The sequence below is a fragment of the Hemiscyllium ocellatum genome, chromosome 3 (assembly GCF_020745735.1).
Source record: "Hemiscyllium ocellatum isolate sHemOce1 chromosome 3, sHemOce1.pat.X.cur, whole genome shotgun sequence".
NCBI classification, from domain to species: domain Eukaryota; kingdom Metazoa; phylum Chordata; class Chondrichthyes; order Orectolobiformes; family Hemiscylliidae; genus Hemiscyllium; species Hemiscyllium ocellatum.
Genome location: NC_083403.1, coordinates 21,078,735 through 21,097,442, shown reverse-complemented (window position 1 = coordinate 21,097,442; position 18,708 = coordinate 21,078,735). Strand labels below are relative to the sequence as shown.

At 40.0% G+C, this 18,708-nt stretch overlaps 1 protein-coding gene across 1 annotated transcript in view; it reads left to right on the top strand.

Moving 5' to 3' along the window:
* The window catches only part of mertka (c-mer proto-oncogene tyrosine kinase a), a 114,027-nt gene that overhangs the window by 45,104 nt on the left and 50,215 nt on the right, over positions 1-18,708 (top strand). The window contains exons 6-8 of the mRNA XM_060848986.1: positions 2,874-2,989; positions 9,704-9,893; positions 13,172-13,317. Coding sequence (XP_060704969.1) covers positions 2,874-2,989; positions 9,704-9,893; positions 13,172-13,317 — 452 coding nt within the window. The remainder of the gene's footprint in view (positions 1-2,873; positions 2,990-9,703; positions 9,894-13,171; positions 13,318-18,708) is intronic.

Below are 18,708 nucleotides of genomic sequence, written 5' to 3'. Positions count from 1 at the left end.
TATGGCACAGAAAGAGCCCATTTTGCCCATCATGTAAGGCATTTGGATGGGTATATGAATAGGAGGGGATTGGACGGATATGGTCCGGGTGCTGGTAGATGGGACTAGATTGGGTTGGGATATCTGGTCGGCATGGACGGGTTGGACCGAAGGGTCTGTTTCCATGCTGTACATCTCTATGACTCTATGTCTGTGCTAGCCAAAGAAAGATAAGCCACCTAGCCTGATCCCACTCTCCATCATTTGATTAGATTCCCTGCAGTGTGAAAACAGGCCATTTAGCACAACAAGTCCACACTGACAGTCCAAAGAGTAACCTACTCCCCTACATTTACCCCTGATCTGCACATCTTTGGACTGTGGGAGAAAACCCACACCAAGACAGAGAGAACGTGCAAACTCCACTCAGACAATGGCCCAAGGCAGGAATCTAACCCAGGTCCCTGGTGCTGTGAGGCAGCAGTACGAACCACTGAGCTACTGCGCTGCCCCATCCATTTGATCCATAATGCTACAGGTTATGGCACTTACACATACCGTTTGAATGAGTGAAAGGTTTCTGCCTTAACTGCTGTCTCAAGCAGTGAGGTCCAGAACCCAACCATCCACTGATTTTCCTTCTCGAAAATCCCTCTAGTAATCATTTTAACCAATGTTCTGGGTCATTGACGTCTCTGCTCAGTGATGTGGGCCTTTACATCCACTCTATCCAAGGCATAGATGCACTTCTGTGCATCTCAATCAAATTGAATCCCTCTCAATCAAATTTCCCCTTCAGCTTTCTCTCTTCCAAGGAGTATAAGCCCACCCCATTCAATTTTTCATTGTAGCTACATTTTTCCAGTCCTGGCAACATCCTCATAAATTTCCTCTGTTTCCTCTCTTTGTGCATTATTTCTGTAATAATATGATCAGAACTACACATATTGCCCAAATTATGACCTAAGTAGTAATTTTTACAGTTCCATCATAGCCTTCTTTTCTGATAATAAAGGAAAGGATTCTATGTGCCTTCCCAACCTGTCCCGTTACCATCAGCCAAATGTGAATATTGCCATCAATTAGCCAATATTGGTAGGGAATTTGTAGTTTAAATTATGGAAGTTTGCTTACAACCATGGAGTGTGTTGGTAAGGCCGCACCGAGCGTACTGTGTAGAGTTTTGATTGCTGTATTTAAAATATAATGTACTAGTATTGGAGTCACTTCAAAAGAGATTCACTAGGCTATTGATTCCTGGGAGGAAGGGGTTGACTTATCAGGAAGGGTTAAACAGGTTAAGTCTTTATTCATTATGAGGGGTGATATGATTGAAACTGACAAGATTCTGATGAGGCTTGACATGGTAAATGCTGAGAAGATGTTTCCACTATAGGGTAATCTCAAAACCAGGTCATAAGTCACACAACACCAGATTAGGGTCCAATGGGTTTATTTGAAATCAGAAGCTTTCAGAGCGCTGCTTCTTCATCAGGTGAAGACCTTGTCAACTCCTATCCAATATTGGCACCTCCACATCAAAGCTAGGGGATATTGTCACAAAATTGGGGGACATGCATATATACTGAGATGTGAAAGAATTTTTTCTCCCAGAGAGTTGTGAATGTTTGCAATTCTCTACCCAGAGAATTGTGGAGGCTAGCTTACAAAGTCTTTAAAGATGAAGTGGATAGATATTTGAATTATAAGGGAATTGAGGGCTATGAGGAGCTGGCACAAAAGAGGAGCAGAGATTCAGAGCAGATCAGCTGAACTGTTATTGAATGGCAAGACATATTTGTTGGGCCAAATGGCCTACTCCTTCTCCTATTTAAAAGGTTTTTTATTATTAATATCCCTCACTTCCTGTCCAACTCTCAGTATTCTTCCATTTACTGAGATGAGAAAGAGGTTTTTATTTAGAAAGTTATTGAAGACAGTGAGGGAGATAAAAATAGCAAAGAGAATTTGGAAGGGAGATGCTGAGAGAAGGGACCTAATGGTCAAAAGAACAACTTTATTTTGGAGCACAGGGAAGTATGGACCCAAACTGTGAGTGTGGATTGAGATAATAGACTGGAAAAGATCCAGCAAGTAAGGTGAAAGGAGACCACGGAGAGATTTAATGGCATTTGGTGAAGAGAGAAACAATGGTGCATAGCATATGGATTTAAGACTGGTTCAAGTTTATGGAAAGCAGAGATAGGATGAAAAATGAGGTGAACATTGACTGGGATGATAGCATCAATCTGAGCTTCATGATCTCATCTGAGCTTCCATTACAGCACTGAAATGTTGGGTGTTTGCTGTCTGTGATACAGTGGAGGCTTAAACAGTGGCTGCCACAAGACCAAGGACTTAGCCACCACTTACATGCCTGAATGGATGAGTTCCAATCTCTATACGATGCCCTGTGCCTTGTTTGATCCTTATTTTACTATTGTCCTTGACAGGAACAAGATGCTATCTACCAATGTGCCAAGCATGTGTGTGTGCATATTTACAGCATTGTCCTGTAGAACCCATGACTCTTGAGTCCCAAGTAGCATAATGCATCTATGACCTCACACTGTGGGAGCTGGCCCACAAACTACCTTTCCTGTGTGCCTGGCTAGTGGCTTATCACATGTGAAATTGTGACTTTATGTTGCATTACCAGGTATGTGGCCAAATGGTATAATTGTTTAAAAGGTGAGATGGAAGACAGTTGCTTGCTTCTGTGACTGCGACTGTGCACAGGTTTGTTGCAAATTGTGACCCCTCTCCAAAAACAGGAGTATTGCAATTTTTAACCCAGTGGATTTATAATTGGGAAAGAAGTTACATTGTATATCAAAATATATATATCATCTTCAGTAAATGCAATAACATGCTATAACTTTTTCTTGTCTTAGAAGTCCCACTTACACCAATTAACCTACGGATTAAAAATCAAACGGCGCACACTGTTGTAGTTTCATGGGAGCCTGGCTTTGATGGATACTCTCCTCTCAACACTTGCCAAATCCAGGTAAATTTAACTTCTCTTACAGTGCAGTTCCTGCAGGGACTGAATGGTTGCAGGGAATGAGAATATGCTGATTTAGACCAACCGCTCTTCTATGACTCACAAATAGATGTGTCAGATTTTGGCAGCCTTCCTCTTTATTACCTGTGGGCTGCAACTTGTTGGCTGTGACTTTGCAGTATACATGATTCAGTAAATATGAAGCCAAGACGGATTCTTAATCAGCATGAACAGGCCATTGGCTTTTATGGGATTGCAAATCCAGTGGTCTGAAATGTGGAATGATTCATATTGGATTTGACACCAAAAATATTTTATCTGGCATAAGTAAAGAATGATAGACTGCTTTATTTGAAGTGATGATATTTCCTGATTTCAACAGATAATTATTCACTGCATTTGTTTTAAAAGAGGAAAGTCAAGTTTGTTCCACCATTCTGATTTTTTGAAAACCACCATTTTCCACGAAAAGTTTGTTTTTCCCAGTGTGCTGTCTTACTCACCTCCTGATGAAGATGTTGAATTCTGTGTGGATGTGTTTCTGCAGGCCAGGTGACTGTTTGTTTCATTTTGTGGGCATTGTGTGATTCTAAATTTATACTCCTATAATGTCCATTGTTATTTATAACAGGGGCCATTGGACAGCAGTGAGCATTAGGCAGCCTAGCTGATTTTTCACGGAGACCTCCACTGCGGTGGGGCATCCAGTGGTCCAGGAGAATTGCAGCCCCCATACTAACATCCTCTCTCAGGAGAAGACCGTAAGACCATAAGACTCAGGACCAGAAATTAGACCATTCAGCTTATCAAGTCTGCTCTGCCATTCAATCATGGCCAATAAGTTTCTCAACCCCATTCTTCCACCTTCTTCCTGTAACCCTTGATCCCCTTGATACTCAAGAACCTATCTATTTCAGTCTTAAATATACTCAATGACCTGACCTCTACAGCATCTTGTGGCAATGAATTCCATAGATTCACCATTCTCTGGCTGAAGAAGTTTCTCCTTATCTCCATTATTTTTGCTCGAAGGCTATGCCCTCGGGTCCTGGTCTCTCCTGTCAATGTAAACATTTTCCCAAATCTACCTTGTCCAGGCCATTTAGTATTCTATATGTTTCAATTAGATTCCCCCTCATCTTTCCAAACACCATTGAGTATAAACCCAGAGTCCTCAAACATTCCTCACATGTTAAGCTTTTGATTCCTGGGACCATTCTTGTGAACATCCTCTGAACACATCCTATGGCCTGTACATCCATGTTCTTGCAAAATAAATGCCATCATAGCGTTTGCCTTCTGAACTGCTGACTCAACCTGCAAGTTTACCTTGAGAGAATCCTGGACTAGAACTCACAAGTCTCTTTGCACTTCAGACTTCTGAATTTTCTCCCTATTTAAAAAATAGTCCATGCCTCCATTCTTCCTACCAAAGTGCATGACCTTACTCGTTCCCACATGGTACTCCATCTGCCACTTCTTTGCCCACTCTCCTAAACTGTCCAAATCCTTCTGCAGCCTCCCCATGTCCTCAATGCTACCTGTCCCTCTACCTATTTTTATATCATCTGCAAACTTAGCCAGAATGCCCTCAGTTCCTTTATCTAGATTGTTAATGTATAAAGTGAAAAGTTGTGATCCCAACATTGAACTTTGCAGAACACCACTTATCTCTGGTTGCCATCCTGAGAAGGACCCTTTTATCCCCACTCTCTGCTTTCTGCCAGACAGCCAGGCATCTGTCCATGCTGGCATCTTGCCTCTAACAACATGGGCACCTTCTTACTCAGTAGTCTAGTATGTGGCATTTTATCAAAGGCCTTCTGGAAGTGCAGGTATGTAACATCCATTGCCTCTCCTTGGTCTAACCTGCTCAGTACTTCCTCAAAGAATTCCAGAAGATTTTTCTGACATGACCTCCCCTTGATGAAACCATGCTGACTTTGCCCTATTTTACCGTACACTTTCAAGTATTCGAAAATTTCATCCTTCACAATGGATTCCAGGATCTTACCCTCGACTGAGGTTAGGCTAATTGGTCTGTAATTTTGCTTACTCCCTTTTTAAACAGGGGTGTCAGGTTAGTGATTTTCCAGTCCACTGGGACCCTCACTGATTCTAGAGCTCCCTGAAAGTTCACTACTAGCGCCTCCACTATCTCTTCAACTATCTTCGTTAGAACTCTGGGGTGTAGTCCATCTGATTCAGGTGATTTATCCATCTTCAGGCCATTCAGTTTTTCTAGCACCTTCTGCTTGGTGATGGCCACCACACTCAGTTCTGCCCCCTCACTCTCTTGAATTTTTGTGATATTACTCGTGTCTTCCACAATGAAGACTGACGCAAAGTAATTATTCAGTTCCTTAGCCATTTCCTGGTTTCCTTCTACTATCTCTCGAGCATCATTTTCCAGCTGCCCAGTGTCCACTTTTGTCTCGCTTTTGCATCTTATCTAAAGAAGCTCTTACAGTCTTCCTTTATATTACTGACTAGGTTACCCTCATATTTAATCTTATCCCTCCTTATTTCTTTGTTTGAAGCCCTCTGTTGGTCTTTGTAAGCCTTCCCAATCCTCTGGTTTCCCACAGCTCTTCACCGCATTATATGCTTTCTCTTTTTGTTTTAAGCTATCCTTGACTTCCCTAGTCAGCTATGGTTGCCTCATCCTCCCTATACGAGGCTTCTTTTTCCTTGGGATGAATCTCTACTGTGTCTCCTGAATTGTTCCCAAAAACACTTACCATTGCTGTTCCACTGTCTTTCCTGCTAGGCTCCTCTCACAGTCAATTCTACACAGCTCCTCCCTCATGTCTCTATAGTTACCTTTATTCAACTGTTATACCATTACCTCTGATTCTACCTTCTCCCTCTTAAATTGCAGAGTAAATTCAATCATATTATGATCACTTCCTCCTAAAGGTTCCTTCACCTTAAGCTGCCCTTATCAAGTCTGCCTCATTGCACAACACTAAATTCTGTACTGCCTGTTACCTGGTGAGCTCCACCACAAGCTGTTGCCAAAAGCCATCATGTTGACATTCCACAATTTCCTTTTTTTGCAATCCAGTACCAACCTGCTCTTCCCAGTCAACCTGTACATTGAAATCCCCATGTCCACTACCTTTGCCCTTCCTATACATCTTTTCTATCTCCAGGTGTATCTTGCACCCCAGCTCCTAACTACTGTTTGGAGGCCTGTATATAACCCCAACTATGGAAATTTTACCTTTGTGGTTCCTCAATTCTACCCACGCAGGTTCTACACCATCTGACCCTACTTTTTTTCTTTCTATTAATTTAATTTAATTTCTTACAGATAAGGCCCCCTCTGCCCATCTGCCTATCCTTGAATATTCAGCTCCCAGTCCTGATCCCAGTGCAGTCATGTCTCCGTGGTACCCACCTGCTAATTTGCCTTCTTCCTTAAACTGCGTGCATTCAGATATAACACCTTCAGTCCTGTGTTAACCATCACTTTTCTCATTGTCATTTGTTTGTCCAGTGTGCTTAAAGCTTGATTTATAACCCTTACCATACACTCTGTCCTATTTGTGTCTGTGTTGGAGATTTTAATAACCTCTCCTGAGATCTGCACTCTTACCTCCTCCTTTAATACTAGTTTCCTAATTTCCCTTACAACTAAGCCATCCCCTGATGTCCCCAAGACAGAACTACACAATTGTTACAGTGCAGTAGGAAGCTCTTTGGCCCATTGTACCTGTACCCTCTTCAAACAAGCCTCACTACCTAGTGCCAATCTTCTGTTTTTCCCCATATTATTTGCATATTATTTCAATCTAAATAACCATGCAGTACTCTCTTGAATTCCTAAGTTGAACCTGACTTCATTTCCAGGTAGTGCATTCCATATCCTAAATAATTGCTGTATAAAAAAAGTTATTTTTCCCCAAATCCTTACTTCTTTTGCACTGGATTAACTTCTTACAAATTCTGACCATTTGCTTCAGTTTTGTTGCCCAGATTTGTTGCAATAAATAGGATTACACGAGGTAATCCTGGTTCTATCTGTCAAGCATTGCAGACTCAGTTTGTGCTTGTGGTCATTACTTTATGGATTTTTATTGATATTTCGCCACCTTCTGATGGTATCCCCACCACTGGGGATTTTGCATTAATTTCAAAATAAACCTCACACTGCTGTGCTGACCACTGAACAGAGCTAATGTAAGATTTTGGTTAATATTCAGTCTGATCTGTGAAATGTACAACACTTATTCCTTCCAGAATTTGCACAATGATGCAAATCAGAGCGGAACACATACTGGGCCACTGTTATTCTGCATGTGATAACAGTGATAAAGATTTTGAGTGCAAGAATTGCTGTTCAGGTACTCTGGTGTGAACATTTAAACCTACTTCTCTGATGGAAACTGGGATTATTGTTCATGGAGGAGAGATGGTTAAGCGGATGTAGATTTCTGAATCATAACTGCCTTTGATGAAGTAAATGAGGGGAAATGTTTTCAGTCACAGAAGTATTTGTAACCAAAGGACACTGATTAAGGAGATTAGTGAAAGAAAAACAAGCAACACAAATTATTTTTTATGCAACAAGTTTTGATCTGAGATTCATTCCCTGAAAGAATGGTGGGGGCAGATTCAATATGAACTTTCAAAAGGAAATTGGACAAAAACTTGAAAGGAGAAGTGTTCCAGAGGTACTGGAAAAGGACAGTGAAGTCAGCTTAGTTGGATAGTTCTTTCAAAATATTGGCAGACACACTGTAGTTTGGATTACCTTTTCCTGTGCTGTACTCTCAATGATTCTGCAATAATTGCTGTCATGTCCTTTTAAACTTTTTTTTCATGCAATTTGTGTATCTCTGGCAAGGCCAGCATTCCTCATTAGTCCTGGAAAAATTGATATTTCGGGCAAAGCCCTTCATCCTTTAATTAGGGATGGTTGCGTACATAGGTTATGGGAATGAGGATAATGGAATAATCAAACATATAGAAATGGAACGGGAATTCCATGGTCTATTGATAAAATGCTCAAATTCCAATAGTAAATGACAACAGATAAATGATTAGGTCAAAATCCTGGAATTCCTTCCCTAACATCATTGTGGGTCTACTTCCAGCAGATGGGTGGCAGTAGTTCAAAACGACAGTTCACCATTCACCTAGAAAATTTGTGAGGGACAATAAGCACTGACCTTGCCAGTGATACCCACATTCCATGAATGAAAAATAAGATGCTTGTAGAGTGTATAATGAAATGAAATTTCATATTTTTGGAATGAAACTTTTTTTATTGTTCAAGTGAAAGTTTCTTCTTGAATGAGGTGATGTTACTAAGCTTGTTAATTCAAATTATTTAAATTGTTGTCATGCATACTTGTGAGCGGTGTGTGTACAGATAATGAATTATTTTGCTTCCTGGCAAAATAGTTAGCTACACTTCTACTTCTTTAAATATTCAGCATTAGACATTTAAGATTCTGTAATTGAGACCTGCACTTTTTAATTCTCTCCCGGCATGCTTCCCCAGGGTTACTCTTACCCTAGCTTCAAGAGGTCAATCAACATCACCTTTGATCACTTGCCCTAATATTCTCACTATTTCCAACTGTGTTTCAAAATATAGGATTGTTCAGGACTGTATTTAACTTTTAGTTTCTACTGTTGGGCTTGTTGTTTATGAATTCTGAAAGCTTGTGAATTGCAATTTTTGAGAAGTTTTGTAACTTAGGTTGAGGTTCAGGTTGTAAGTTTGCTCGCTGAGCTGGCAGGTTTGTTTTCAGACATTTCATCACCATGCTAGGTAACGTCATCAGTGATCCTCTGATGAAGCGCTGGCGTTCTGTCCCGCTTTCTATTTGTGTATCTTGGTCTCTTAAGGTGGGTGATATCATTTCGGTTCTTTTTCTCAGCGGTTTAAATGGGGTCCAAGTTGTTATCTTTATTGATGGAGTTCTGGTTTGAATGCCAGGCCTCTCGGAATTCCCGTGAGTGTCTCTGTTTAGCCTGTCCTAGGATGGATGTGTTGTCCCAGTCAACGTGATATCCTTCTTTGTCTGTATGTAAGGATACTAGTGATAGTGGGTTGTGTCTTTTGGCGGCTAGTTGGGGTTCGTGTATCCTGGTGGTTAGTTTTCTGCCTGTCTATCCAATGCAGTGTTTGTTCCAGTTTTTGCATGGAACTCCATCAATAAATACATCGATTTGGACCCCATTTACCAACCTCGGAGAAAAAGAACCAGAAATGATATCATCCAACTTAAGAGACCAAGACACGCAAATAGAAAGTGGGACAGAACACCAGCGCTTCACCAGAGGCTCACTGATGATGTTACTGAGCATGGTAATGAAACATCTAAAAACAAACCTGCCAGCAGAGTGAGCAAACTTACAATCTGAGCTTGTGTATGGTCACAGCATTGTAAGGGATCTTGTTGTGCATGGGAGAGGCCATTCTGACTTTCCTGTTTTTCTGACTCTTTGCAACAGGTGCCTAATGATTCCCACACTTTCGCTCCTTTACTGTTGATATAAATCTACTTCCCTTTTAATAGTTGCTTAAATCTGCTTCCACCAGTGTTACAGGCAGTGCATTTTCAAATTATAACTCATTGTCTAAGCAATGTACTCGTCATATCTCACCTAGATTTTTTGCCAATATATGCTGTCAGTGGTTCAGTGAATTCAAGAAGTTCTTTGTGTTAGGATGTACTTGCTCTATGTTTCTATGATCAGGTTAAGAAAGTTGAAGATGCTGAAAACATGACCAGTCCAGTGCTTAACTATCAAACTACAGTTCCACCATATGCATATGGGATCCTTCATCTACAAGCCATGGCATCCTACAATATCTGTGTTTCTTGTAAGAATGAAGTTGGATGGTCCAAGGACTGTTCTGCAGTCCAGGCTAGAACCTTGGAAGGAGGTAAGTTTTTTTTTGAGATTTTCCTTTGTTGTTCAAGCCTCTTGCATGACTACATCTCTTCCATCATCAAAAGTGGTCATCCATCCAAATTGGAGAAGTTAGTCATAGTAAATAGTGAGGGGAGACAGAAAACGTTGTTGTAATAGGACATAATGAATTAGCAGATAAGCTCAATAATTATTTTCTGCCTGTATCTGGAAAACACAAATATTATACAAGAAACAGTGGGGATTGGGCGTGGTGTAGGAAAGGGGGGGGTGGGTGGGGTTGTGTGGCCTAATGAGCAATTAATATTAGTTTTTCAAAGTCAAGTTCAGGAGGAATTAATGAGATTAAATGTTGATATCTGTTAAATCTGATCATCTACATTTTAGGATTCTGTAAAAGTGGATATCGTGACAGTGAATGCAATGCTGGCAAATTTAAGAGCGGTAGACAGTGAAGAAGGTTTTCTAAGATTACAAAAAGATCTTGATCAAACGGTCAATGAACTGAGTACTGGCAGATGGAATTCAATCTGGATAAATGTGATGTATTGCATTTTGGTAAGACAAACAAGGGTAGGGCTTATACAATTAATGGTAGGGCCTTGGGTAGTGTTGTAGAACAGATTAGTGATATTGGGTTGTGTCTTTTGGTGGCTAGTTGGAATTCTTGTATCCTGGTGGCTAGTATCTGCCTATCTGTCTGATGTAGTGTTTTTTCCAGTTCTGGCTTGGAACTCCATCAATAAACACATCGATTTGGACCCCATTGACCAACCCCACTTAAAAATCAAGAAATTTAATTTCTAAATTTACAAAATACCAGCAAGGAATATCCACAGCTCTCTGGGACAGAGAATTTCAAACATTCACAACTCTTTGTGGAAATAAATTTCACAATTTTAAGTGGCCAACTAATCAAGAGAACTTTTGAGTTTGATTTGATTTATTATTGTCACACATATCACGATATTGTGAAAAGTATGGTTTTGCATGTAACCAGACAAATCATACTTTTAGGGTTTAGGTATATAGTTCTTTAAAGTTGCATCACATACAGACAGGATGGTTAAAAAGGTGTTTGGCATACTTGCCTTCATTGCTCGGTTGTCCTTTGATTATCGGAGTTGGGACGTTATGTTGAAGATGTACAGGACTTAGATGAGGCCTATCCTGGAATACCATGTCGAGTTCTGGTTGCCCAGTTATAGGAAGAATTTTATTCTAGCTGGAGAGGGTTCAGAAGAAATTTACCAGAATGTTGTCATGTATGGAAGGTTTGAGTTATAAAGAAAGTTGGATAGGCTGGGACTTTTTTCACTGGAGCAGAGGAGGTTGAGAAGTGACCTGATAGAAGTTTATAAAATAATGAGACGTAGATAAAGTTGATGGTAGTTGTCTTTTTCCCAAGATGGGGAATTCCTAGATGAAGGGGGCATATTTTTAAGGTGAGAGGAGACAGAATAAAAAAGACGTAAGAGGTAAATTTTTTACACAGGTAAATGTTTTACATAGACGGTGGTTCTCATGTGGAAAGAATTTCCTGAGGAAGTACAATTACAATGTTTAAAAGACATTTGGATGAATACATGAGTAGGAAAGGTTTGAAGGGATATAGGGCAGGAGGAGGCAGGTAGGTCTAGTTTAGTTTGGAATTATGTTCAATGTGGATTGGTTAGACCAAAGGGTCTGTTTCCATGCTGTTTGATTCCAAAAAGCTTCTTCCCTGCTTTTATCAGACTTATGAATAGATCTCTCATACATTAGAGGTTCTCTGCACCTTCTTGTAGCTGTAACACTATATTCTGCTTAGTGTTCTAGTACCCTGATATACTTAACGTAAGGTATGATTTGTCTGGTTAGCACGCAAAACCATACTTTTCTCTATATCCTGGTATGTGTGACAATAATAAATTAAACCAAATTCAAAAGGTTCTCTAGATTAGTTGGTAACTTAAAATTGTGAAATTTATTTCCACAAGGAGTTGTGAATGTTTGAAATTCTCTGTCCCAGAGAGCTGTGGATATTCCTTGCTGGTATTTTCTAAATTTAGATAATTAAATTTCTTGATTTTAAAATGATCAATGGATAAAGATATCATGTGGGGAAAGTGGAGTTGAGGCAAAGGTTGACATCAGCTTATAAAATGATGGAGCACGCTTGAACTCTTCTCTTCCTCTACTTCTTATTTTTGATGTAATGTCTCCCCTCACTACTCTGACCAGTGCAGTATGAAGCCAAAACCATTGATTTATAAAATTTAGTTTGCTGCCCATTCATTTCTGGCAGTGAAAGTATAAATCTGTACCCAGTTCAAATAATCTTTCCTTGTTACAAATGGAGGTGAGGTGGTGGGAGATGGAGGCATGGGGAGAAAGTTTTGATGTGATGAAGAATAATTCTCTGTCATGAAAGGGTTCAGAAAAGATTTACAAGGATGTTACCAGGGTTGGAGGATTTCAGCTATAGGGATAGGTTGAATTGGCTAGAGCTGTTTTCCCTGAGCATCAGAGGCTGAGGGGTGACCCTTACAGAGGTTTATAAAATTATGAGGGGCATGGATAGGATAAATAGACAAAGTCTTTTCCCTGGGGTCGGCGAGTCCAGAACTAGAGGGCATAGGTTTATGGTGAGAGAGGAAAGATATAAAAGAGACGTAAGGGGCAACTTTTTCACGCAGAAGGTGGTATATGTATGGAATGAGCTGCCAGAGGAAGTGGTGGAGGCTAGTACAATTGCAACATTTAAAAGGCACCTGGTTGGGTGTATGAATATGGGCCAGGTGCTGGCAAGTGGGAGTAGATTGGGTTGGGATATCTGGTCGGTATATACAAGTTGGACCAAGGTCTGTTTCCGTGCTGTATATCTCTATGACTCTATATGCCTCGGTGACTGTCTTATATTGATGGCCTTTAGTTATTCTCTTCCCAATAACTAGAATTATTCTCTCCATATCCAACTTTCTGCACCATTAGTTGACCACAAAAATTCTGTGTTTGTTTTACTTACTTAAATATATCATACTGTCTTGTGCATTAAAACAATCTATCTGATTAGGCTTCACCAAATTGCCCTTTCTCCTTCTCACCAGCACCTATACCACTGAGGAACTTCAACCCTAACTCCAAACCCCCTCCACAGGCAGCCCTCCAGTGATTTATACCATTTTTCCTTTGGAATGATAACGCTGTGTTTTCTACGCAGTGTGTTTTTTGTACAAAGGAAATTGTTAAGTGCAGTAACATACGAGCATTTTGAAGATGAGATGACTCATGTGTTTTTTTCCTTTGCAGTCCCAACAGCACCCCCATACAATGTCAGCATACTAGTGAGTGATTCCTCATTGACTGTTGAATGGGTTGGACCTCCGGAGGAGGAAATTAATGGCATCCTGTTGGGTTACATGTTGAGCTACGATTGGGAAGGTGGTAATTCCCCAGTAAGTACATTTGAAGTTCATAAAAAAATGTTTTTTTTTGGGTTGGCACTTATCTGAGAACAGCTGTGCTTTCTGTGCAGTCAGGTACTTCAAATAAATCTCAGGACGGACTTCTCATGAGTGTTGAGTGAAATGATTTTATTGTGAATGAGAAACATATCTGAAGGTGGATATGATATAATTCCTGTTCTATGGTTTTGTCTTAAGCGCTGTCTTTAGCCGTAACAATCTCTTTGACTAACTCCTTGTGACCATTTCTCTTACTGAGGTCACCAACATATCAGAAGATGAAATAATTACTTATTATTTTCAGTTGTTCTTGGCTGTTTCTAAATTTAAACCCTTATTTTAGCTTGGGAAGAAATGCTCCGTTTTTGTGCTCATTAAGAACTATAGGATATTGTTGCTGGGGATAATCTAGCTATCAAATCTTTCTATTTAAGCTCAAGGTGTCAACTCTAGATAGTGAGGTACATGTAGAATAAAACATTGAAAGCCCTTTTAATCAGTTTTTCATTTTCTATGCCAGCTATGCTGTGATCACTTTTCTATATGATTGTCAATCATCACCAAATTAATAACAGTTTTTGCTCTGGGTTCTTGGTCACACAAAGCTGCAGTTAATACTGCCTGTGTTCAGATAAATTAAGCTCTTGTGATGCTGGGACGGTGTCCCTACCTCTGAATAGGAGGCCTGGATTCAAGCATCACCTGTTCCAGGGGTATATAATAATATTTGCTGAATATGTGATTAGAAAACATTTAGCCTGAGAATCTCCTACAATAATGGCCTGATGCTAAATAATTGTCCTGCTATCTTCTTCCTTTGTGCTAGGTATGATTTTAGTTAGTGGGGGGTTTACCCTCTAATTTCATATGGTTTAATTTTACCTACATACTACCTTTGATCAAATTTTGTCTGGACATCATTACCTACTCTTGCTTCCGCTCTGCAATTTAGCTCTGTCTATTTTCTGACCAAGACTGCAATGATAGCTGGAGCCCAGTAGTCCTGACAGATTCCAAACTGAGAATCAGTGAACAAATTTATCAATGAATGAAGTCTTGCTTAGAAATTCTGTTGAAAACTCATTACATCATCTGATGATTGAGAGTAGACTGATGTGGTTGTAATCATTGACTGAATTGGAGTTGCCCTGCTTCTTGTGTGTGGGACATACTTGGGCAATTTTTCACATTGTCAGATAGATGTGAGTTTTATAGCTGTACTGGAATAGTTTGCCTTGGTCACTGGATAGTGCAGGATCATACATCTTTGATACTTTTTGCTGGGATGTTGTCAGGGCCCAAAGCATTCACAGTATCTAGTGTCTTTTTTAGATTAGATTACTTACAGTGTGGAAACAGGCCCTTCGGCCCAACAAGTCCACACCGACCCGCCTTCAGCCATTTCTTGGCATCACGTGGACCTCAGGAGACAGAGATGGATGATCCAGTTAGTACTTTTTGGATGATGGCATTTGAAAATGCTTCACCTTGTCTTTTGCAGGGTTATTCTGGGGACCCATCATTGAATCACAGAAATATTATTTATTATTTTGCTGTAAATGGTGGCCATTCCAATTCATCCTATCATGGCTGCACCAGCTCTATTATGTAGTCCAAATCTATTATCCAGTGCTAGTCTCCTGTCTTTTCCCCATATCCCTGCATAACATTACTATCCAGAAAACAAATCCAATGCCAAAGGGGATGGGAATATACTGTGAATATTCTTTTTCTACTTAGTTGCCTAATTGTCCACCTTGACATTCAATATATCAGAGTTTTTTTTGATTTGCTTTACTGGTTGTTGGATCACACAACTCTGACAATAGACTGCTACTTTTGCTGTTTATATATATAGTCCTGCTTTGAAACTTCTCAAGGTCTGCATTTCATTTTTGACTCTGCCTGGTGCTACTTCTGGCACTCTCTCCTGCACTATTATTGAAGCAGACTTGACTCTGGCTTGATGGTAATGGTGGGGTGATGACACACAGGCCTTAGATTTATAAATTGCTGTTCAATATAATTCTGTTGCTGGCGATTGTTCATGGTCACTCATGAATCTCCAGTTTTGAGCTCCGCTATTTGTTGTGAATCTAGCACTGTGTTAGTTTCACAAATCACAATGGATGATAACCTCAGGATATCATCGACTTAAGGACTATGCAGCTGTTACTACCACAATGACAAGTGTTTCGGTGACAAGTAGTTAGGCGAGATTAAGGTCAAGTAAAATTTTCTCTTATAAAGGTTCTCTTGCCATCTGGTATAGGCTGAGGCTGGCAGGGATGTCCTTCAGCACTTGACCAGCTCAGTCCTTAATGGTGTTACTGAAACATTCTTGGTCATGGACATGAATGGGGCCCCACTCAAAGTACATTCTCTGCTTTTACCACTCTCTTTGCTCAACTCTTCCACTCAGAAAAGTTAACACTTGGTACTCAGGTCATTTATCTTCCCATGTTTAACCTGATGCTTTGTGAGATCCAGAGTCAATATTGAGGACTCCCAAGGCAACACCTTCCCAACTGCAAACCTCTGTGCTGCTGCTTCTGCTGACTAAAACCTGTCAATACCCAGGAATTATTTAAGAGGAGTCTGGAACATTGTTTTTAAAAAGTATTACTTGTCAGATTGGGATAAATTTGGTTTGGGTCCAAAATCTCAATTGCATAACTTGGTTGTTGCTTTATTCACGTTGAGTTGAAATTAACTACACTTCTTACTAGGTGACTGCGGCAAATTAACTATCTAGAACTATTAATGGTCAACAGTCCGTCAAACTGAGGGTGAAAGTTACACTTACAATTGCAAGATTTTAGTGACCAGAAATAACTGCACTTCTAATTTGTAGGATAATGGTTACATCCTGTTATGCTAATGAACTAATGGAACATTGGCCTGGTACACTTTGTCCACAGAAAGGAAGATAAATCCTTCTAACCAGTTTTTGCTCTATTAATTTACTTCCAATTGTTAACCAAGCGCTAAAAGTCTTTTTAACAGTTTTATCAAGTGACAATTATTCATCAACAGAATATTAACCAGTGATAGCATGGAAACCTTGCTCCAGATATAGATAAATCTGAATTCCAGAGATAAGGGTGACTGCCTTTAACATGCCCTGTCCAATTTGCAGCAGAATATTCCAAGTGCAGATTTGGGATTACCTGTAACTTACTTACCAACTGGAACCTCACCAGATGATCATGGTCATCTTTGCCGAAGGATTAACAATGGATTGAGCAACATTAGTGACATATGTTCCCATGTTTGTAAGTGGTGACCCTCGGTGGGGTTCTAAGATGAGTAATTGGGATTGTAAAGTCAGAAGCATTGATTTGTGACATACAGCAAAATGCCTGACAATGCCCATCTCAAACAAAATAGGGTGGAGACACTTCAGCTTTACCTTCAGCAGCATAATACCCCACAATCAATATTCGGGGAGCAACCATTGACCAGGAACTTAACTGGAACAGTCACTCAAATGATATGCCTGTAAGACCAGCACAGGCTGGGAATTTTGTGGCTCTATTACTTTCTCACTTCCTTCAATAACAACCAAAACAGAATGTATTTATATAGTGCCTCTAACTTAATGAAGTATTCCAGAGTGTTTCACAGCGACATTCTGAAAGTGTGGCACCAAGCCACTTTGAGGTCACATGACTAAAGAGGTAGATTTGAAGGAACATTGTAAAGGACGAGAGTGAGATAGAGAGATGGAGAGATGTGGGAAGGATATTTCAGATTTTGGAGTCTTGGCAACTGAAGGTACAAGTGCCAGTGATGGAGCAAATAAAATTAGGTATGAAAAAAAGGCCTGAAATAGCGGAGCACAAAACTCAAAGGGTTGTGAGGCTGGAGAAGATTACAGATATAATCGAGGTGAGGTGATGAAGTGCTGTGAAAACAAGGTTGAACATTTTAAGATCAAGACTTGCCTTTACTGGAAGCCAGTGCAGATCAGCAAATGTATGGGGAACGGGACTTGCTACAAGTTAACTGACAGACAGCAGAATTTTGGATGACCTCAAGCTTACAAAGGGTATCATAATGTTCCAAAGTATTGAAATAATTGAGTCTAACTATAGTGAAGGCATAAATGATGATTTTAGCAGCAGATGAGCTGATGCAGAGATGAAATCAAGAACATTACTGAGGCAGAAACTGGCAGTCTTAGTGAAGTAGTGTACAAGGTTGGAAGTTCCAGAACTTCACTGCATGGACTGCCACTCTTTAAACATGCAACTCAGTCATCTCCTCCAAAACAATTAGTGCTAGGAAGTAAATACTGCCAGACCTTTTTAGTGATGTTACTGAGTGATGAATGAATAATAACACGTAACCTGAGTAAGCATGTTGGTAAAGCAACTGTTTTTGGAATATAACTCATGGGATAGGACTCAATTGACAATGTTAGTGATATTTACATAATTAGTCATTGGCATACTGGTATTAGTGGAAGTTACTTGTGAAATATTAATAACAGTTTTCCTGGGATATTACCGACTATTAGTGGTCCACCAATGATAGTATTAGTTGGATATCAATTATGTGCATTTTAAGTAAGCATGGTAATATCTCTCAACACATTTGTGCTTTCATTTTAAGATTTCTTACTGCAGCACAAGTTTCAGAAGAGTAATGGTTGAGCATTCATGTCCATAGCAAGGGTGGGGTGTTCCTTTGCTCGATCAGGAATAATGACCCTCTGAGTTGCTCATCTCTGTGCCTCTTCTCTTTATTAATGGAAAGAAAATTAGGGCAATTATGATAAGAGCAGCTGAAGTCTGTCAGCCTATAAACATGAGTGATATTTTGACCCAGGATCTGTTTGTGACATAAAGGAATTTAAAATGACGCTGACTTGAGACTACTTTTATGCTATTGTCATTTGCTATTGAGGTTGTTAAGGGAGCTTACGTCTGCACAACACTGGCTTCTGCAGTTGGTCGGTTTGGAAGCAGAAGATGAGGGGAATGTGGTCTCGCCACAAAATTGTGTTCTCACATTAGCCTGTTGTTGTTACTTAAGGGGTGTTCTGCAGAGATAAGAAAACTGACTACAGCTGACATCAGCTTGTTGATGGTGGTACTTAAATGGATTTCAGCAATAAGAAGGGTGAAGGGATTAGATAGATAACTCAATGATGACAAGAATTATATTTGCATTTCAATTTGTCAAGTAAACCTCTATTAGTTCATTCTGAATTAGTTCAGTCTTGATTGTGCATTCAACTTACCACATGACCCTGATTGCAGCAGATGCCCCCACTTGCCAGTATCATAGAATTCTTACATTGTGGAAGCGGACCATTCAGCCTATCGAGTCACACTGACCCTCTGAAGAGCACCCTCTCAGTCTTACCCCCACTAC